This window comes from Homalodisca vitripennis, chromosome 5, assembly GCF_021130785.1.
Source record: "Homalodisca vitripennis isolate AUS2020 chromosome 5, UT_GWSS_2.1, whole genome shotgun sequence".
Taxonomy (NCBI): domain Eukaryota; kingdom Metazoa; phylum Arthropoda; class Insecta; order Hemiptera; family Cicadellidae; genus Homalodisca; species Homalodisca vitripennis.
Genome location: NC_060211.1, coordinates 146914540 through 146930768, shown reverse-complemented (window position 1 = coordinate 146930768; position 16229 = coordinate 146914540). Strand labels below are relative to the sequence as shown.

Below are 16229 nucleotides of genomic sequence, written 5' to 3'. Positions count from 1 at the left end.
CGATGGAGCAAATTTTCCTTATAATGTAACTGATCCTATGCCACGCTAATATTGGTAGGGGAAAAGTTAGAGGATATCGAGAAGGTTGAGCCTATAGGCAAATAATTATTTTTTTGTGGTTATATTTTTCATAGATTGTTACACTTCAAAGAGGTCAATAAGCTCAAATTTCCTAAAAAGAAATATATTTTTTCCTAAAAAAAAAAGAAATCGAAAGTCAGCAACGCTAGTTTGAATGGAGGTCGATATGGGAGGATGTTGAAGGGGTTAAAAATGTGAAAAAATATTTTTATATATTTTTTATAGCTTGTCAAACTTAACCGACCACTAAAACCATAGACAATAGTTATATCATCGGTAGACTACTAGATAAAGAGATTGAGTCACCACTGTATGGGTCTTCAGATATTTATATGAAGCTGATTTATGTACTTGTTTAACTGTTGGTTTTTAGTGTTTAAAGCTAAGGAAAACATGACCTGAGACAAATTATAATTTCATATTTTTAATCTTTCTCATACTCTCCAATTTTGACCTTCACCAAAACAGGCGCGGCTACCGATCGATTCTTTCTTAGGGGACATTTATTTACCGATAAAAAAAATCAAGGTGATGTTATTACTCATCGCAAATTGTCTCTTGGTTACTGGACTACATTTATACATATACCAACTTGATTAGATTTAATTATTTACTTGTATAGGTACTATTTCTTTTTGTTATATTTGTTTCGCAAATTAGTGTTTATATTACTTGCTTTAAGAGAAAATTAGATAAGATGATTATAATTCAATCATTCATTTGAATTTAAATGTGTATGTTTAATGCATTTACTGTTGAAAGCAGCCGAGTGGGAAGACAGAACCTTCTTGGATAGACATGCTATCGACTTTCGAGGTAACAACACTAACTTTGTATTCGATTAATGTTATTGAATTGTGTAGTGCAGTGTCCAAAACAAATCACATGTAGTATTCGAACAGTTGTTATTCATGCAGTAATACTTAGTGAATACTGCCTTCGTCAGTTCATGCAAAAATTTCTGTAAATTGAAATACAGAGGGATGCATGCTAACAAATTAATCTTAACTCTGAATCAGGGCTAAGAACAATAATTAAACACTGTAATATCTTACACTGATACTTTGCAATTAAAGACTTGCAAGCATCACTAATGGTTATATTCGTAAAACATAAAGAGGTAAGAACTGGATTACTCCTTTTATTGATCGCATAATATATAAAAGTTACTTTTTACAAATGGTGCTTGGATTAATCACTATTAAACTAGCAATCTGCGTGGTTGACACAGACCACTTTGTCTAAAGGAATTCACCCCACTTATAATAAATTGAAGTGTATATTAGTTGAACTGAATTATATATTAAAACATCGGAAGCATTCGATTATCATTGTTTTATCATAACTTTTCATACCATAATGTATTACAATCGGTATATCTGGTTCATGGTAACTGATTGAACAACAATAACAGTGGATTTTAGATGTTTATTGAGTGCTGAATCCAACCTTACGTTCTTTGAGTTATTATATGCATAAGGACGCATAAGACCTTTGTAGTCACTGATCCGTCCCTTGGAAGTAAACAATAACCAGTTTGTCAGAGCAAAGTTGTTTGGAGAAAGGAAGATATTTTAATGTACTTTCCTATCTACAAAAGTTGCGTCAACTGACTCTTCGTAATTTAGAATGTAGTTGTGTTATTTTAGATGCAATAAATACTATATTTATAGATTTCACAAAAGAGATTTAGGATTATTAATAAAATCTTTGTTGTTGTATACTTCCAAAACCATTAAATTCAAATTCAAGCTTTCAAGCTAGATGTAAGTTTAAAAATACCAAAATGAAAATAAGATATTTTCTCTACAATACCATTTTATACTAAGATTTAATCAGGGTCTTCTCTTCTAACTGAACTTTTAATTCAGTTCACACTTATAATTCAAGATATATTTGTTTATCGACTAATAAATTTCATAATTCAATTAGGTTACAGTATTTAAGATTTAAATCTTTCACAGTCCTCAAGTAATTTGTTGTTAATAAGGTACTAATTTGAAAATTTTGATAAAAGCTAACAGTGTAAGAGACAAAACAGGATTTCTAGATTTTTCAGTTTATATTTTACTAGATATTTAGGTTCCTCAAATGGGGGGAGGGGTTTCATTAAAAACTTTAGGTTGCTCTTCACCAAAGTTATTGGCCGGGGTAAGTTTCCGCATCCAATATAGAGCATCAATTGGATTACAATAACGTTTATTAAAGTAATTATTTTATGTTCCCTAAATTAAGGGGACAATTACCAATAGATACTACATATTGCATTTCTGATTTAACACGCACAGTACGAAGATACTGATACGTCTGTTCATTGTCACTCATCATAAATATGAAGGTAATATGAATCATATAAAGTGTAGTACGTGTTTACAAAACAAATGTTCTAAGTTGCATAGGATTTGAACAAATAAGTGTCTATCCATTCTCTCTCTATATTGCAGTTCTATTATTCATTTTTATTTTTTCAGATCGAAGAAGGAGAAGTTGAAGACGAAGCACCTGTAAGTACCATACATACAGTACCATACATATCTGGTACTTACCAGTGTTTAGATCAATGTTGATCTTATACTAACTTTATACTATTGAGTGTTGAAGCAAATAATCGTTTACTGGTAAGTTGTATGTGTGGAAGAAATTTTAAATTGAGGATAGAAATTAAGTATGATGTGACGAGGAAAGATTTATTGTTGAAATCAAAAAGTTAATTTTTTACTATTAATGTAAGTAGTGACTTTTCTTAATGTAATTTATACCGAAAGAGAGCAAGCGTGATTTAACGAGTAAGCTGTTACTTGTAATAGTTACGACCAATAAGTTATAACTATTCTTTAGTGTTAATAGAAGTAGTGATGTAAGAGACCAAGGTGATGCGAGAAGAAGATGCCACATTTGGGGAATTCAGCACCAAAAAATTTGGTTTTATCCTTTAATTTCTTAGGTTATTATATATTTATGTTTGTTTTGTATTACCTTAACTATTGTAAATGCCAATTAATTTAACCAAAAATTTTTTTTGGGATTTTCGTTTCTCTTAGTATAACAATTGCCTAGAAAACACAGTTTTTTGTTTTGTAGTAAAAATGGTAACTTTTATTAAAATTGATATAACTACAAGACACACGTCAACAACCCAATTTTTAATAATGGTTTAAAAATTAGTAGGTAAGGTAAGCGACGTACAAATTATATCATGAATTTTCTTACGAGAAACTTTAATTAGATTGAGAAAATATTATAAATTAGGAAAATTTTATTTCCCAAAATGAAATTATACTAACTATAATTATAACATCATAGATTTCTGGCTATATACACAATTATTAATGGAGCGGGGGGGGGAGGCAATGAATATCGAATGAACAGTGATTTTAGTACCTATTAGGCACTTCCCTATATCAATGTTTTGTATATTATTTTAGTGCAATTTAAATTTTTTTTAGTGTGTGTTTTATAAACAAATTTTTTACATAGCCTATCGCAACGACAACATAATTTTTTACAAACACACCTTCGGACACTTTCATTATGTTGTTCCACATGTCTATTCACAATTCCACCTTTATTCATTTTCTCATCACTGCTATAGCACTTCTCTTACTTTTGGGCTCCTTTTGTAGTAGTGGGTACGTTTTCATTCACATTTCCTTTTTTTTCAGCGATGCCGCAGTGCTGACAGCGTCCAAAACGTTGTCGAGTTTAGCGCTGATGCACCTGGGTTGATGGCTGGTTCACAAGTTACCACTAGTCACTATTAGGGTGTCATTTACGGTTTTGAAATACCCAGTATGGATGAAGTTGTACAAAGTGCCATGCGCTGGATGTCAGGGGGGGAGGAGGGTGAGGCATATTGTACTTTTGAATAACAAACGTAGTTTTTTTGGGGCATTGTTGACGCGATAACCACGCAGGAGAAGGGCCCTCAAGGTGTATGCGTTTATGTGTTTTGGCATCAGACAAGCACAGTGGGGTCGAGACCTGGCAAAGGTTGGTCCGAGGCCAAGTCCTCCTGGTATATCGGGCATAATTTTTGGGGCTATCTACCTTCTTATGATAAGAGGAGTTTTGATTTCTTGAGCGTGTGGTGGTGGGGTTTCTTTTGCTTGCAAGTTGCCTATTTGGTTAAAAAACACATCCAAGACCGTATCGCCTTTTGGACATTTAGAGAGGTGTGCCGTGGTTTTTGTGTCACGGTTGATACATTGCAGTGACCGTAGAGTTTTTGGCCAAGATAGAGCAGAGGTCTAGCTTCTTGTCATGTTTCTCCACACTTTCAATGTTGTTCTGGAATAGCTAGGACCGGGTGGAGGGAGAGAGAGAATCGAGTAAGCTTTTGTTTATCTGCCTGTGTCATTTTAGGCATCCCATGCGACTATCCCACCCCACATTTTGCAGTCATAGTTTTTGTAGGACTGGAAACGACTTTTCGCAGTGCTTGTGCCTAATCTTTTTGGGCCACCATGAATTTACGCAGTCAATTTTTGGTCGGATTTCCACAATCATTACCGTGTAGGTTTAGTCACTGAGTGTCAAGTGGAACAAGTGGGTTTTTTTGCGTTTTCCGTCCGATATGAGGTGGTATTGTACTTGAATGCCGGTAATTAAGTGACGCGAGAACATTATTCTTTCGGGCTGACCGAACGACCCTCCATTAACATTTGCAGGTGAAATAACAATCATAGATTTTTTTCACAGACGTCGTGGGCTTGTTCATTTTTCATCCCACTCTTCTAGAGTCGGATAGGCCTGTCCCTTATAAATATTTTGTACTCAATACATCACAGCTTCGAGCATATATTTTTGACAGTACTTCAAAGTCAATTTAATAAGACCGGTGTTACATAATACGTGCAACATCACATACTTCCATTATGTGTGGTGTGGGTAAAAAAAAACCCCCATGTGTGGTAGTTGGCCACTCTGCAGCCATCAAAGCTTAAATTGAGTTTGATTTGGGTTGAGAGGGGGGGGGGGGGTGCGGGAGGGTGGTGTCAGCTGACATCAGTTTCAGAGGGGGGTGCGGGCGGGAGATAAATATGCCTTGCGGTCACTTCACACACCAGTCGAGTTCGGGCGGAGGAGTGGGAGGGGGAGTGGGGAGGCGGGGGGTCGAGTGCGAGGGCAGGGGGGGTGAACATTACGTGGTCACTGCGGATTAGACAAAGCTTTGTTGTGAGGAGGCTAAAATAGTAGGCCTGTACTTTGCATGGGGTTTTCATGTTCACATGCTATGGCATTGAAAATGTCTCCTAAAGTCCTCAGAAGGCCTTTTACCCCATGTAATGAAAAAGCATGAACCATCCATTACGGATTTATGGTCGATACGTAATCGGTCCTTTGGGTCTCGATGGGATTCATGCCGTCTGATGTAAAAATAATTCGGGTTGAAGTGTCAAATTGATCACTAAACTCGCACAATCGGAGCAAGTCCCTGAATATGAAATGGCATAACCAATTTGATAACATTTTAGATTTCACAATTGCCACTTGTAGCCAACATATTATGCATTATTAGGGCAGGGGGGGGGGGGGGGGGGGGGGCTAACCTACCCGATGAAACTCAAGAAACCTGCTTTAGATGTTTTGGGGTCAACTAAGATGTAAGTTTTAGTAGCATTAGTTATCTACTTCTATCATACACAATTGTAAACTACTAAATAAAAGCAATAGCCAGTTTATTAAATAACTCTAGAGGTCCAAATACATCACTAGTAGTCATCATGGGGATAAGGGTGTTTCAGTATTGGGGAACAGGTGGTATCACTCACAGCCTACAAACCCTAGGCCTAGGCCTAGTACTAAGGTATCTCACCAGAATTCAAACACTCTTTCCATCTCTCTGTTAATATGTACATTTGCATTTCTTGTAGACTGAGAGAAAGCCTCTTCTATACTATGTTTACTACCCATTGTTACAATCTAAGTAAAAGGTCGAAATAAAAACTATTATTTGTTTTATACTTATAGAAGCAACCGTTGGACTACAAAATTTGGAAACCCATTATCTAAAGCAGATACAGGATGACAAATATTATGATTAGAGTATTGACGAGATGGAGAAAACAAAATAACATTTGTTGGCTAAACGTCATGTCATAGACCTCACTATATTATATAGAATATAAAGACAAAGAATGTTTTGCTCTATGTAACGTTAATTGTAGCACTATGTAACTAACAAATTGGTAACAATAACAAAGCCTACAGCCTTTATTAGTCAAACATGACAGAGCCGTAGACGCCCTACCTCCACACAGATAAATGTGAAGTTACAACGCTTGCAGCGCTTGATAAAAATACAGATTAGACACTACCAAATAATGCAATTTATTTAAGCATTATTAGGAGGTGGGTTTTTCCTTGTTATAGCATAATTAAATTTTCTATAACAATTGAAAGACAAACAGAATTGTAAAAAAATTCAGTCTTCAGTTATTGGGGTGCTCAATACCCCTTAATGAAGTTTAATAATGGAATAAACCAAGTATGAAATAACGAGGATAGTGATATAGTTGAGGCCAAGAAGTTAATCGTTATTTATTGCTAATGTAAGTAGTGATGGGATAGAGCAAGTTTGATGTGACGAGGAAAGTGTTATAGTTTAGGCCAGTAATTTCTTCATTATTCAGTGTATGGCGAGTAGTGACTTGATAGTGCAAGTTTGATGTAACGAGAAAAGTTGTAGTTCGGGATAGAAAGTGACTCATTATTTAATGTTTGGACAAGAGCACACGTATTGTTATAATGCCGCTTTCCATCAAAAATGTAGAACCTAACTATCCAGTTAACCATGCAATAACTATAATCAAACTAGATATCCCTCAAACTAAATTTGATTAGTCATTTTTTTCAAATTATCTTTAGATTTATTTATTCCATAAATATTTGTATAAGTAAATTATTACTCCAAAAGGCAATTAGGAAGCACTACATTGATAATTATGGAGTACGGATTTATTGATTTTTCAACCACAATGTACATTAAAACATACATTAAAAATATTTGTAATGGTAAGTTTAAATGGTATAATAATATTTATTAGAATTCATAAAATTTTCACCACTGCCCAATATGTGCTCAAACTTACATTTTATAACGAAAAATCCTAATATTTTCTTGCCCAACCTTCTAAAATGTTTTGAAATGAATCATGTTACCATGAGTTTAAGAAGTTGAGTTTATGAGTAATCAAATGTAATAAAAAGCAATGACGTTATTGTTTATTAGCTGTATCTTGTTCAGGCTCAGCAGTGAGGGATGTGTAGTGAAAAAATGTCTTAAATGATGATACAATACATTTGATACTACAAAAATAACAAACATAATAACCGATACCTAATTCACTACGTATGGTGAAAGCTTTATAATTTTGAACCATTGTAGATAAAGCTGTAAAATGTTATTATATTAAATTTAAATTTGCTCACACAACACTTCATAAACATGTCAAACCGTTGAGTATATAGGCTAATATATAATAAAAGTTGGTTAATTACTTTACTTCAAATAATTATAATTAATTTAATTATAACTAAATAATTGAACTAAATCTGTAAATCGATTTATCGTAGAACTATATATAAAAGTGCAAATACAATTTATATTAATCGTTGATTTAACAGCCCATGAAATCCCAGTTCTGTTTATTGTTTATTTGCTGAGCGTTAGCGAAGCTAGTCACTTGAGGAAAAATGTAATATGTGATTGACCCTCTGTCCATCTGTCTTGAGAAATAAATTGAGCTAAAAATTTTAAATTATATTTTACTAAATATTCTAAAAAGGATCTCACGTATGTCTCTTTGCGCTGGGTATCTCAAGAATGAGTGAAGCAGATGAATATGATAACCTGATGATTTGTGCGAAGTCTTTTACGTTACATGCTGTGGGGCGAACTACTTCCTTGTTGATTTGCATATTAGAAATGTTATCTTCACCTTTTGTTGAAAAATTGCTATAACCACAAAGAAACTGTTGCGCGTATCTAGAGTTTCCTTTATTTACTACAATTAATAATATTTATATAAACTTTAGTTTTTTTCCAATTTCCCCACTAAAAAAAAATTCATTGACAATATTTCGCTTATTAACTGATACTTTAATAATTTAATGTAGTTAGATATGCTTTAGCTCGATTTAGAGAATTAGTAATGTATAAACCAAACAAAAAGTATTCTGGTACTTTGATGTGAATTGTGGCAGACAGTCAAGTGACTTTCATGATTCTGTTTTCTTGCAGGACAAGAGTTTACTGGCAATGCCACCGATTTCCCGGTGGACCAAGCTTAAATCTTCTAAGGTAATAAAGGTACGAAGCACATTAAATCAACAGTATATTTGTATGTGACTAGTGATTAACAATAAGAGTCTTCCTATTGGTTAACATTATGGTACGATTTAATATTAAGCTTAGTTCAATTTTTTCTTTTTTAAGACAAGGAAGGATTTAGGACTTGTCCACTTTCGGAGGTTAATACGCGTCTCATAAACTGAATCATCGTAACTGAGCCCCGAAGAAGACCCAAAAAATGTGGCACCTCCATTTGGAGCCAAGCTGTTTGTCAATGTCTCTTGTAGATTTCAGTGGTCGATATTGATCAGTGTGACCACAAAAGCGCTATTTTTCAAACACTTAGTCTTACAAGGATCTTTGCGCTGCTTCCAGAGTGACATGGTATTCAGGATAAGCAAGGTTAGGGGTAAGGGGCCGCCTCCTGTCGAGATCCTGTGAGAAGGGATAACGGGCATATCTCAGTCATATTACATTGAAAGAACGGGAGCGTAGCTTTGCTCCAGCCTCTTCCATTCAAAGCGGGTATGAGAATCTATACCCCCTAATGTTTAGGCCTTAAAGGGAGCCACACCCACTTCAGCAGTCATCCTTCAAACTAGACTTAAAACCCTTTCACCCTATTATCTCGATATTTGCGATTGGTTTGAGTTGCTCATTACGAAATGTTTTTGAAAGGATAAATTACCTCATCATTATAGAGCTTCAATTTAAAACCTAAAAACGGTTATGTCTCTCAATTTTTTAATTTGATTAAAAAAGGGGAATAATGTTTATAGTTTGATATACTACACGTTGCTATTCTGATTTAAGAATCCTGTTTAGTACCTCATATTAGCAAAGTAATAATTGTTCAAATTTGCAAGAGGATCCGAATAAAGGAAATGCCTATCCCTTCCCTCACTATAGTGTAGTCCTATTATTCATTTTTATCTGTTTCAGGTCGAAAAAGGAGTACGTGTTGGAGATGTTGCTGCTGTAAGTACTTTTGTTTGTTATATATTTTGATCTTATACTTAATTTATATTATTTAGTGCCAAAGAAAGTAGTCACTAAGGGGGAAACTATCATGTATCGAAGAAATAAAAAATTAAGAATAGAAATTATGTTATTATTCGGTGTTGAAAAATAGTCGCTTGATGCCGCTGGTTTTATTGCACAGGGGAAGTTCTTATCGAGGCCAGAAACGGCTTATTCGCTTGATATTCCAGCAAGTAGTCATGTAATGTTATGGTTTTTTAAACGGATAAAACAGCAACTTTTTGACAGAAAACTATTTATTATTCAGCAGTAATGTGTATGACTACATAAGAGAATGTTTTTTGTAACCAGGGTTGTTACAAAAAATGGAATGGGAGTTAGTTCCAATTTATTGTAAAGACAAGTAAAAACATGAGAGTGGAAGTTTGATGAGATGAGGAAAGTGCTAGATTACTGGCTTGGAAGTTGTTCACTACTGAATGTTAAGGTAAGTAATTAAGTAGGAGATCGAGCTGGACGTTACTAGGAATGTTTTAATGTTGAGGCTAGGAAGTTTTTAGTTACACATTGTTGGAAATGACGTAAAACAGGTATAAACCTGTTTCTTGAGCCCACTCGTGGAGCCCCAAAGGAGAACCAAAATTTTGGTCCGAAGCTCCGTTTTGATCAAAGCTGTTTCCAGCGAATCATGAAGAGGCACAATATTGGTGATTTTAAGGTTAAAAATGTTAAATATGGCCACGAAGGTCTACTTTATTTGCTCATATAGGAAGAAAAGATGAGGAAGCCTCTTATTTCACTAAGCTCCAAAATGACCTTAGCTCAGCCTTCTGAGTGAAATTCTTAACTTTCTGTAAAGATTAATTTGCCTTACCCATTACAATATTAATTAAATTGTATAAACTTTTATTTTATTATATTTTCTTTAGTAAAGAAAAGGGACAAGTATTTGTAAAGAATATGTGTTTATATTTAGATTTAAGTATCATCTAAAAATACTCCATGTTCATCATAAAACAGATGTCCAAAGTTGCACAGGCTATCAAATAACGTTTTCCTTCCGTCATTGCAATGCCTTCTTATCAGTAATCTGTATCGTTTCAGGTGGACGACGATGACGATGTATTTGATGGATGGGTTGCTATTGTAAGTACTATACATAATTGGGCATGGATAAATGTATATACTAAACTAAATTTTTTCTATTCGGTGTTAAAAAGTAGTCACTAAAGTGGAAAGTCTTCAGTATAGGAAACATCATAAAGGGAGGATAGATATTGTGTTATTATTCAATGTTAATGCATGTAGTCACATGAGGCCACTGGTTTTGTAAAACAGGGAAAGATTTTATCTATCCAAGAAACTGCTTAATTATTTAATATTCAAACAAGTAATGTCATGTAATGTTATGGTTTTTTTTAAACTAATAAAACAACACATTTTGGATAGCGAATTATTCATTATTCAGTAATAATAAATTAACTACAAAAGGGAATATGTTTGATGTAACCAGAAGTATTATAACAAAATGGAAAGGGAATTATTTACAATTTATTGTAAAGACAAGTAAAAATGTGAGTGTGGAAGTTTGATGAGATGAGAAAAGTGCTATATTACAGGTCCGGAAGTTGTTCACTACTGAACGTTAAGGTACGTAATTACGTAGGAGATCGAGCTGGACGTTACTAGGAATGTTGTAATGTTGAGGCTAGGAATTCTTTAGATACATATTGTTGGGAATGACGTAGGAGCGAGTTGGACGTTACTAGGAATGTTGTAATGTTGAGGCTAGGAATTCTTTAGATACATATTGTTGGGAATGACGTAGGAGCAAGTTGGACGTTACTAGGAATGTTGTAATGTTGAGGCTAGGAATTCTTTAGATACATATTGTTGGGAATGACGTAGGAGCAAGTTAGACGTTACTAGGAATGTTGTAATGTTGAGAATAGGAAGTTTATAATTAAATTAGTTAAATTTTAGATTTAGTAATGACATAAGAGAGCAAGAAAACTTTAAGAGGTATTTTTTAAAATTGAGGCAAAGAAGTTTATCATTATTCAGTGTTAAGTAAAGTAACGGCGTAGAGCGCTCGTTGGCGTGGCGGGTAGTTTTAAAGTTGTGGCAAGGAAGTTAATCATTATACAGCGTTAAGTAAATTAACGGCGTACAGCGCTCGTTTGGCGTGGCGGGTAGTTTTAAAGATGTGGCAAGGAAGTTAATCATTATACAGTGTTAAGTAAAGTAACGGCGTAGAGCGCTCGTTTGGCGTGGCGGGTAGTTTTAAAGTTGTGGCAAGGAAGTTAATCATTATACAGTGTTAAGTAAAGTAACGGCGTAGAGCGCTCGTTTGGCGTGGCGGGTAGTTTTAAAGTTGTGGCAAGGAAGTTAATCATTATACAGTGTTAAGTAAATTAACGGCGTAGAGCGCTCGTTTGGCGTGGCGGGTAGTTTTAAAGTTGTGGCAAGGAAGTTAATCATTATACAGTGTTAAGTAAATTAACGGCGTAGAGCGCTCGTTTGGCGTGGCGGGTAGTTTTAAAGTTGTGGCAAGGAAGTTAATCATTATACAGTGTTAAGTAAAGTAACGGCGTAGAGCGCTCGTTTGGCGTGGCGGGTAGTTTTAAAGTTGTGGCAAGGAAGTTAATCATAATACAGTGTTAAGTAAATTAACGGCGTAGAGCGCTCGTTTGGCGTGGCGGGTAGTGTTAAAGTTGTGGCAAGGAAGTTAATCATTATACAGTGTTAAGTAAATTAACGGCGTAGAGCGCTCGTTTGGCGTGGCGGGTAGTGTTAAAGTTGTGGCAAGGAATTTAATCATTATACAGTGCAACCAAGCCACTATCGTTCAATTTCTATACTCCCAGTTTTCAGCAAAATTTTTGAAGAAGCTTTTCTCAAACAATTTGAACAATTTCTTGATCGTTACGAGATTCTATGTCCCGAACAATTTCGTTTCAGGAAAAACAAGTCGACAATCGATGCTGTAACGAATCTCATTTACGATGTTGTCGAGGGCCTAGAGAGGCGAGAGCACGTGCTAAGCATATTCCTCGACCTCTCTAAAGCTTTTGACTGTGTGCATCATGCAACACTGTTGCACCAGTTGTGGTCAAGTGGTATTCGGGGACTGCCGCACGATTGGATCTCGTCTTATTTGAAAGATAGAGAGCAGTGCGTGCAGATTGCGAGTGTCTTGTCAGGCAAAGTTAAAATGCCCTAAGGTGTCCCACAGGGATCAATATTAGGGCCAGTCCTTTTTCTAATTTACGTCAACAGATTGAATTCTGCAATCCAGAATGGAAAATTGATCCAATATGCTGACGACACGACTCTCTGCATCATATCAAAATCAAAAAACGAACTTGAAATGGAGTCATTCATTGAATTGAATTCATGCATCGAATATTTCTCCAGAATCAATCTGAAAACAAACAGTTCAAAATCAAACGTTATACATTTTTGCCTTCGGCAACAACAAGAGCAAGAGCTTCGACCCGCGGTGATGATGGACGATTTCCTTCTGGAAGAAACAGACTCCATTAAGTTCCTTGGAATGTACCTTGATCGGGGGCTGACATGGGACGATCACATTGAAGACGTTTGCTCTAAGGTTGCTTCAGGAATTTATGTCCTGCGCAATCTTGCAAAATTTTGTTCGTTGGATGTATTAAAAATGGCCTATTTCGGTCTGATACATCCACATTTGACATATGGCTTGAGATTGTGGGGAAGCTGTTCCAAATACAGATTTGAAAGAGTTTTCAGATCTCAAAAGAAAGCCGTAAGAATTATTTCAAAATTAAACCCCAGAGAGTTGTGCAAATATGCCTTTAGGGAGCTTGGATTGCTGACCCTTCCCTGTCTCTATATTCTCGAGGTGGCCTTGTACTGCCGACTTAAATGCGAGTTGGTGCGGGGTAGGGATGTCCACCAATATGGGACTAGAGGCAGGAATAACTTTCGAGTCGAACAGCACGGAACGGCAGCTTTCGAACACTTACCATGTCAAGTTGGAGTCGGACTAATCAATAGGCTCCCTGAAGGCATCAAACAACTCAATGAAACAAAAAAATTCAAAACTCGACTGAAAACATTTTCTTGTGTCAAAGGCGTTTTACTCAACTGATGAGTTCATGATGGGCCGCTGGGATGAACATTTTTGAAATTAACAACCACTAAATCCCCGGTTCTGATACATACAAGAATCGTATTGCATTGTATGTATTTACCTTGACCAACATCATTTATCTGATGTACTTATGTACTTTATATAGTTACGTTGACGCATGCCATGCAATATTGTAATTGTTTCATTCACGCAATAAAGAATATTATTATTATTATATAATTTTGAGGGAAGTGGGCACGAAATTTTCTACTTTTCATTAAGATATATGGAAATATATTGTGAGATCAATAATAGAAATCAAATTATACATGAAAGACGCCAATTTTTTTTATCTATTATTCCAAATTATCTTCTGATTGAGTCATTCCACTAAATTTTAATTAAAACTAAATGCTTCTTTTAAAAAGTGAAGGACTCCTACAATGGCCATTAATTTATTAAAAAAACGGTATTTTATAACACGGGAAAACCTGCAAATGAAATTTATTTATATCGTTTACTTAACATTAATATTCCATTCAAACCAACTTATGCCCATTGTCTGAGCGTTGGCAACGCTGGAAAATGTTCAGTTTTGGGTCTGTCTAAAGGTCCCCCACGCGACATATCGACTACGAACAGACCGGTGGATTTTCATTTTTGAAATTAGCTTTATTGTTATACAAGGAAAATCTGGTACGATGATGGTGTATTTACACTATTGTGTTTTACTGAGTGTCTTATGAGTAACCATGATGCCAACGAAATAATCTAAGAAAAAACCAATTTGTAAATAGACTGGTTTTATCGTTTTATATTTTAATATGTGATGTGTAGCGGACTGGTTGATAAGATCTTCTTTATATTCTAACGAGCCATTCAATACTGCCTTTCATGACGGTACATGTCCCTCCATAGCATTTGGCGGGTATTAGTAAAGGGCGATTCGAGTATTTCAAGAATGAATTGAGCTATAAAATAGAGGTTTTACATATTTCGCTTAGTTATCCTTGAGGATTCTAGCAGATTTTCTCTTCTGTCTGTATGGGCGGTGTAACATTTTCTCCGTCAGATTACCCGCTCGTTAGTCAGTCCTTACGACATCTCGAGAATGGGCTGAGCGATAGATTTGAGCGAAGTCTGTTATGCGACACGTGTTGTTAGCAACCTTGTTGCGAGAGACACTAGAAATTGTACAGATTGTACAATCTATAGATCTAAATTAATTGTATCCTAAAAGAAAATCCTGAGTTTCATTTATTTCCTGACATAAGTAACATTTATCTAATTTTAGACTTTGTTAAATTTTCACATCTTATAGTAATAAACATTTATTGCAAATATTTAGGAATAATTAACAGAATAATTTGAATTTGCTAAGAACATTTGACACGAGTAGGTGAGTTAGTAACGTATAAACTGAAAAAATTATAAATTTAAACTTCTCGATTTGGATGTATCAATATGTTCTGATCCTAGACTTAGGATATTTCTGGTATTTTATTGTGCACTGTGGCATGCAGTTAAGTGATATTTATGATTCTGCTTTCTTGCAGGAGGAGCGTACGGCGCCAAGGCCACAGCGGCGTGTGACATGTCGACCCCCTCAGGTAAGAAGGGTGTTAAGGGGAGCAGGAAGGCAATTTACTAATTTTTTTGCATATTTTGATTCCTTAAAAAGTTTTGTTGAAGAAAATATCAATAGGTTTGCTGAAAAAATGTTATAAAAATGATGAAAAAAGTAATAACAAAATTAAATCGCGAAAATTTTGGACCAGGGGGCGTCTGCGTTACGCGCAGTTCATATAGTGCACTATGTAAAGCGGTATTGCAAGTCATATTATAATCAAGCAGGCAGTGGATGACAAACCATATGGAGAGGAGCTGTATTAGTAGAACTTGAGTAATTGAAAAGCTGGAATATGGCAACCATGTAAAAAAGAGAAAAAAGAGAATGTACAAGTTGGCAGACGGTTAAGGCACACGTGGTAAAAATAGACTAACAGATAAACCGATTTATGATTTACAAGAGTATTATGGTCTAGCAATTAAAAGAGGTGGTTCAGACTGGCAAGAAATGAAAAAGAATGTGTGGGCTATATACTTTCACAAGATATCGACGGATGTAAAACCCCAACATAGCCTATGTCCCACAGGAGCTGACAGTTGGTGTGGGTACAATAAAGCGTTAGCCAACAATGGGACTTATAAACCTAAGCATTCTCTTCCTTATTGTGTAATTATAACTATAAAAAGTATTTTTCAAGATTTAGCTGTTCCAAACTTTTTGAAAAATGTGTCCACCAAAAATCGCAGAATGCGAATTAAAGTTTTCATAATTTAGTGTGGTCAAAAATTCCAAAAATTATTTTTGTTAGACTACATACCTTGAAACTAGGGCTACTTGATGCAGTATTGAGTTTCAATGATGGCTTTGCAGTAAATTAACTATTTACAAAAAGCTGGACCTAAAGTTGAGTAGTACTGCAGTAAACGCGCTTCGCGACCTAGATTTGATTCGTATAAAAAGGGCGGACAAAGCAGCTCAAGAAATGACTTAAGGGTGCGCTCTACCACAGGCCAGAACATCGCAGTACGATGTTTCAAAAATCCGCTTGGAGCGCTGGCAAAATCGGTTGTAGGGAGGGCAATGAGTAGTTGCTGTGGAAGGGATCGGAAACTTACCGAGCTCCTCCGACATTTGCCGAGCGAGGGACCCGAGTATCGGGACTACGGAGCATCTCAGCTATTTGCCGAAAGAAA

At 35.5% G+C, this 16229-nt stretch overlaps 1 protein-coding gene across 29 annotated transcripts in view; it reads left to right on the top strand.

Annotated features, from left to right (window-relative positions):
• Positions 1-16229, top strand: part of LOC124362986 (proteoglycan 4-like) — a 121278-nt gene that overhangs the window by 3536 nt on the left and 101513 nt on the right. For all 29 annotated transcript variants that reach the window (XM_046817939.1, XM_046817940.1, XM_046817957.1 and 26 more), the window contains exons 3-8: positions 847-897; positions 2553-2585; positions 8324-8392; positions 9317-9352; positions 10460-10501; positions 15023-15076. In XM_046817939.1, the coding sequence (XP_046673895.1) occupies positions 847-897; positions 2553-2585; positions 8324-8392; positions 9317-9352; positions 10460-10501; positions 15023-15076 (285 nt within the window). The remainder of the gene's footprint in view (positions 1-846; positions 898-2552; positions 2586-8323; positions 8393-9316; positions 9353-10459; positions 10502-15022; positions 15077-16229) is intronic.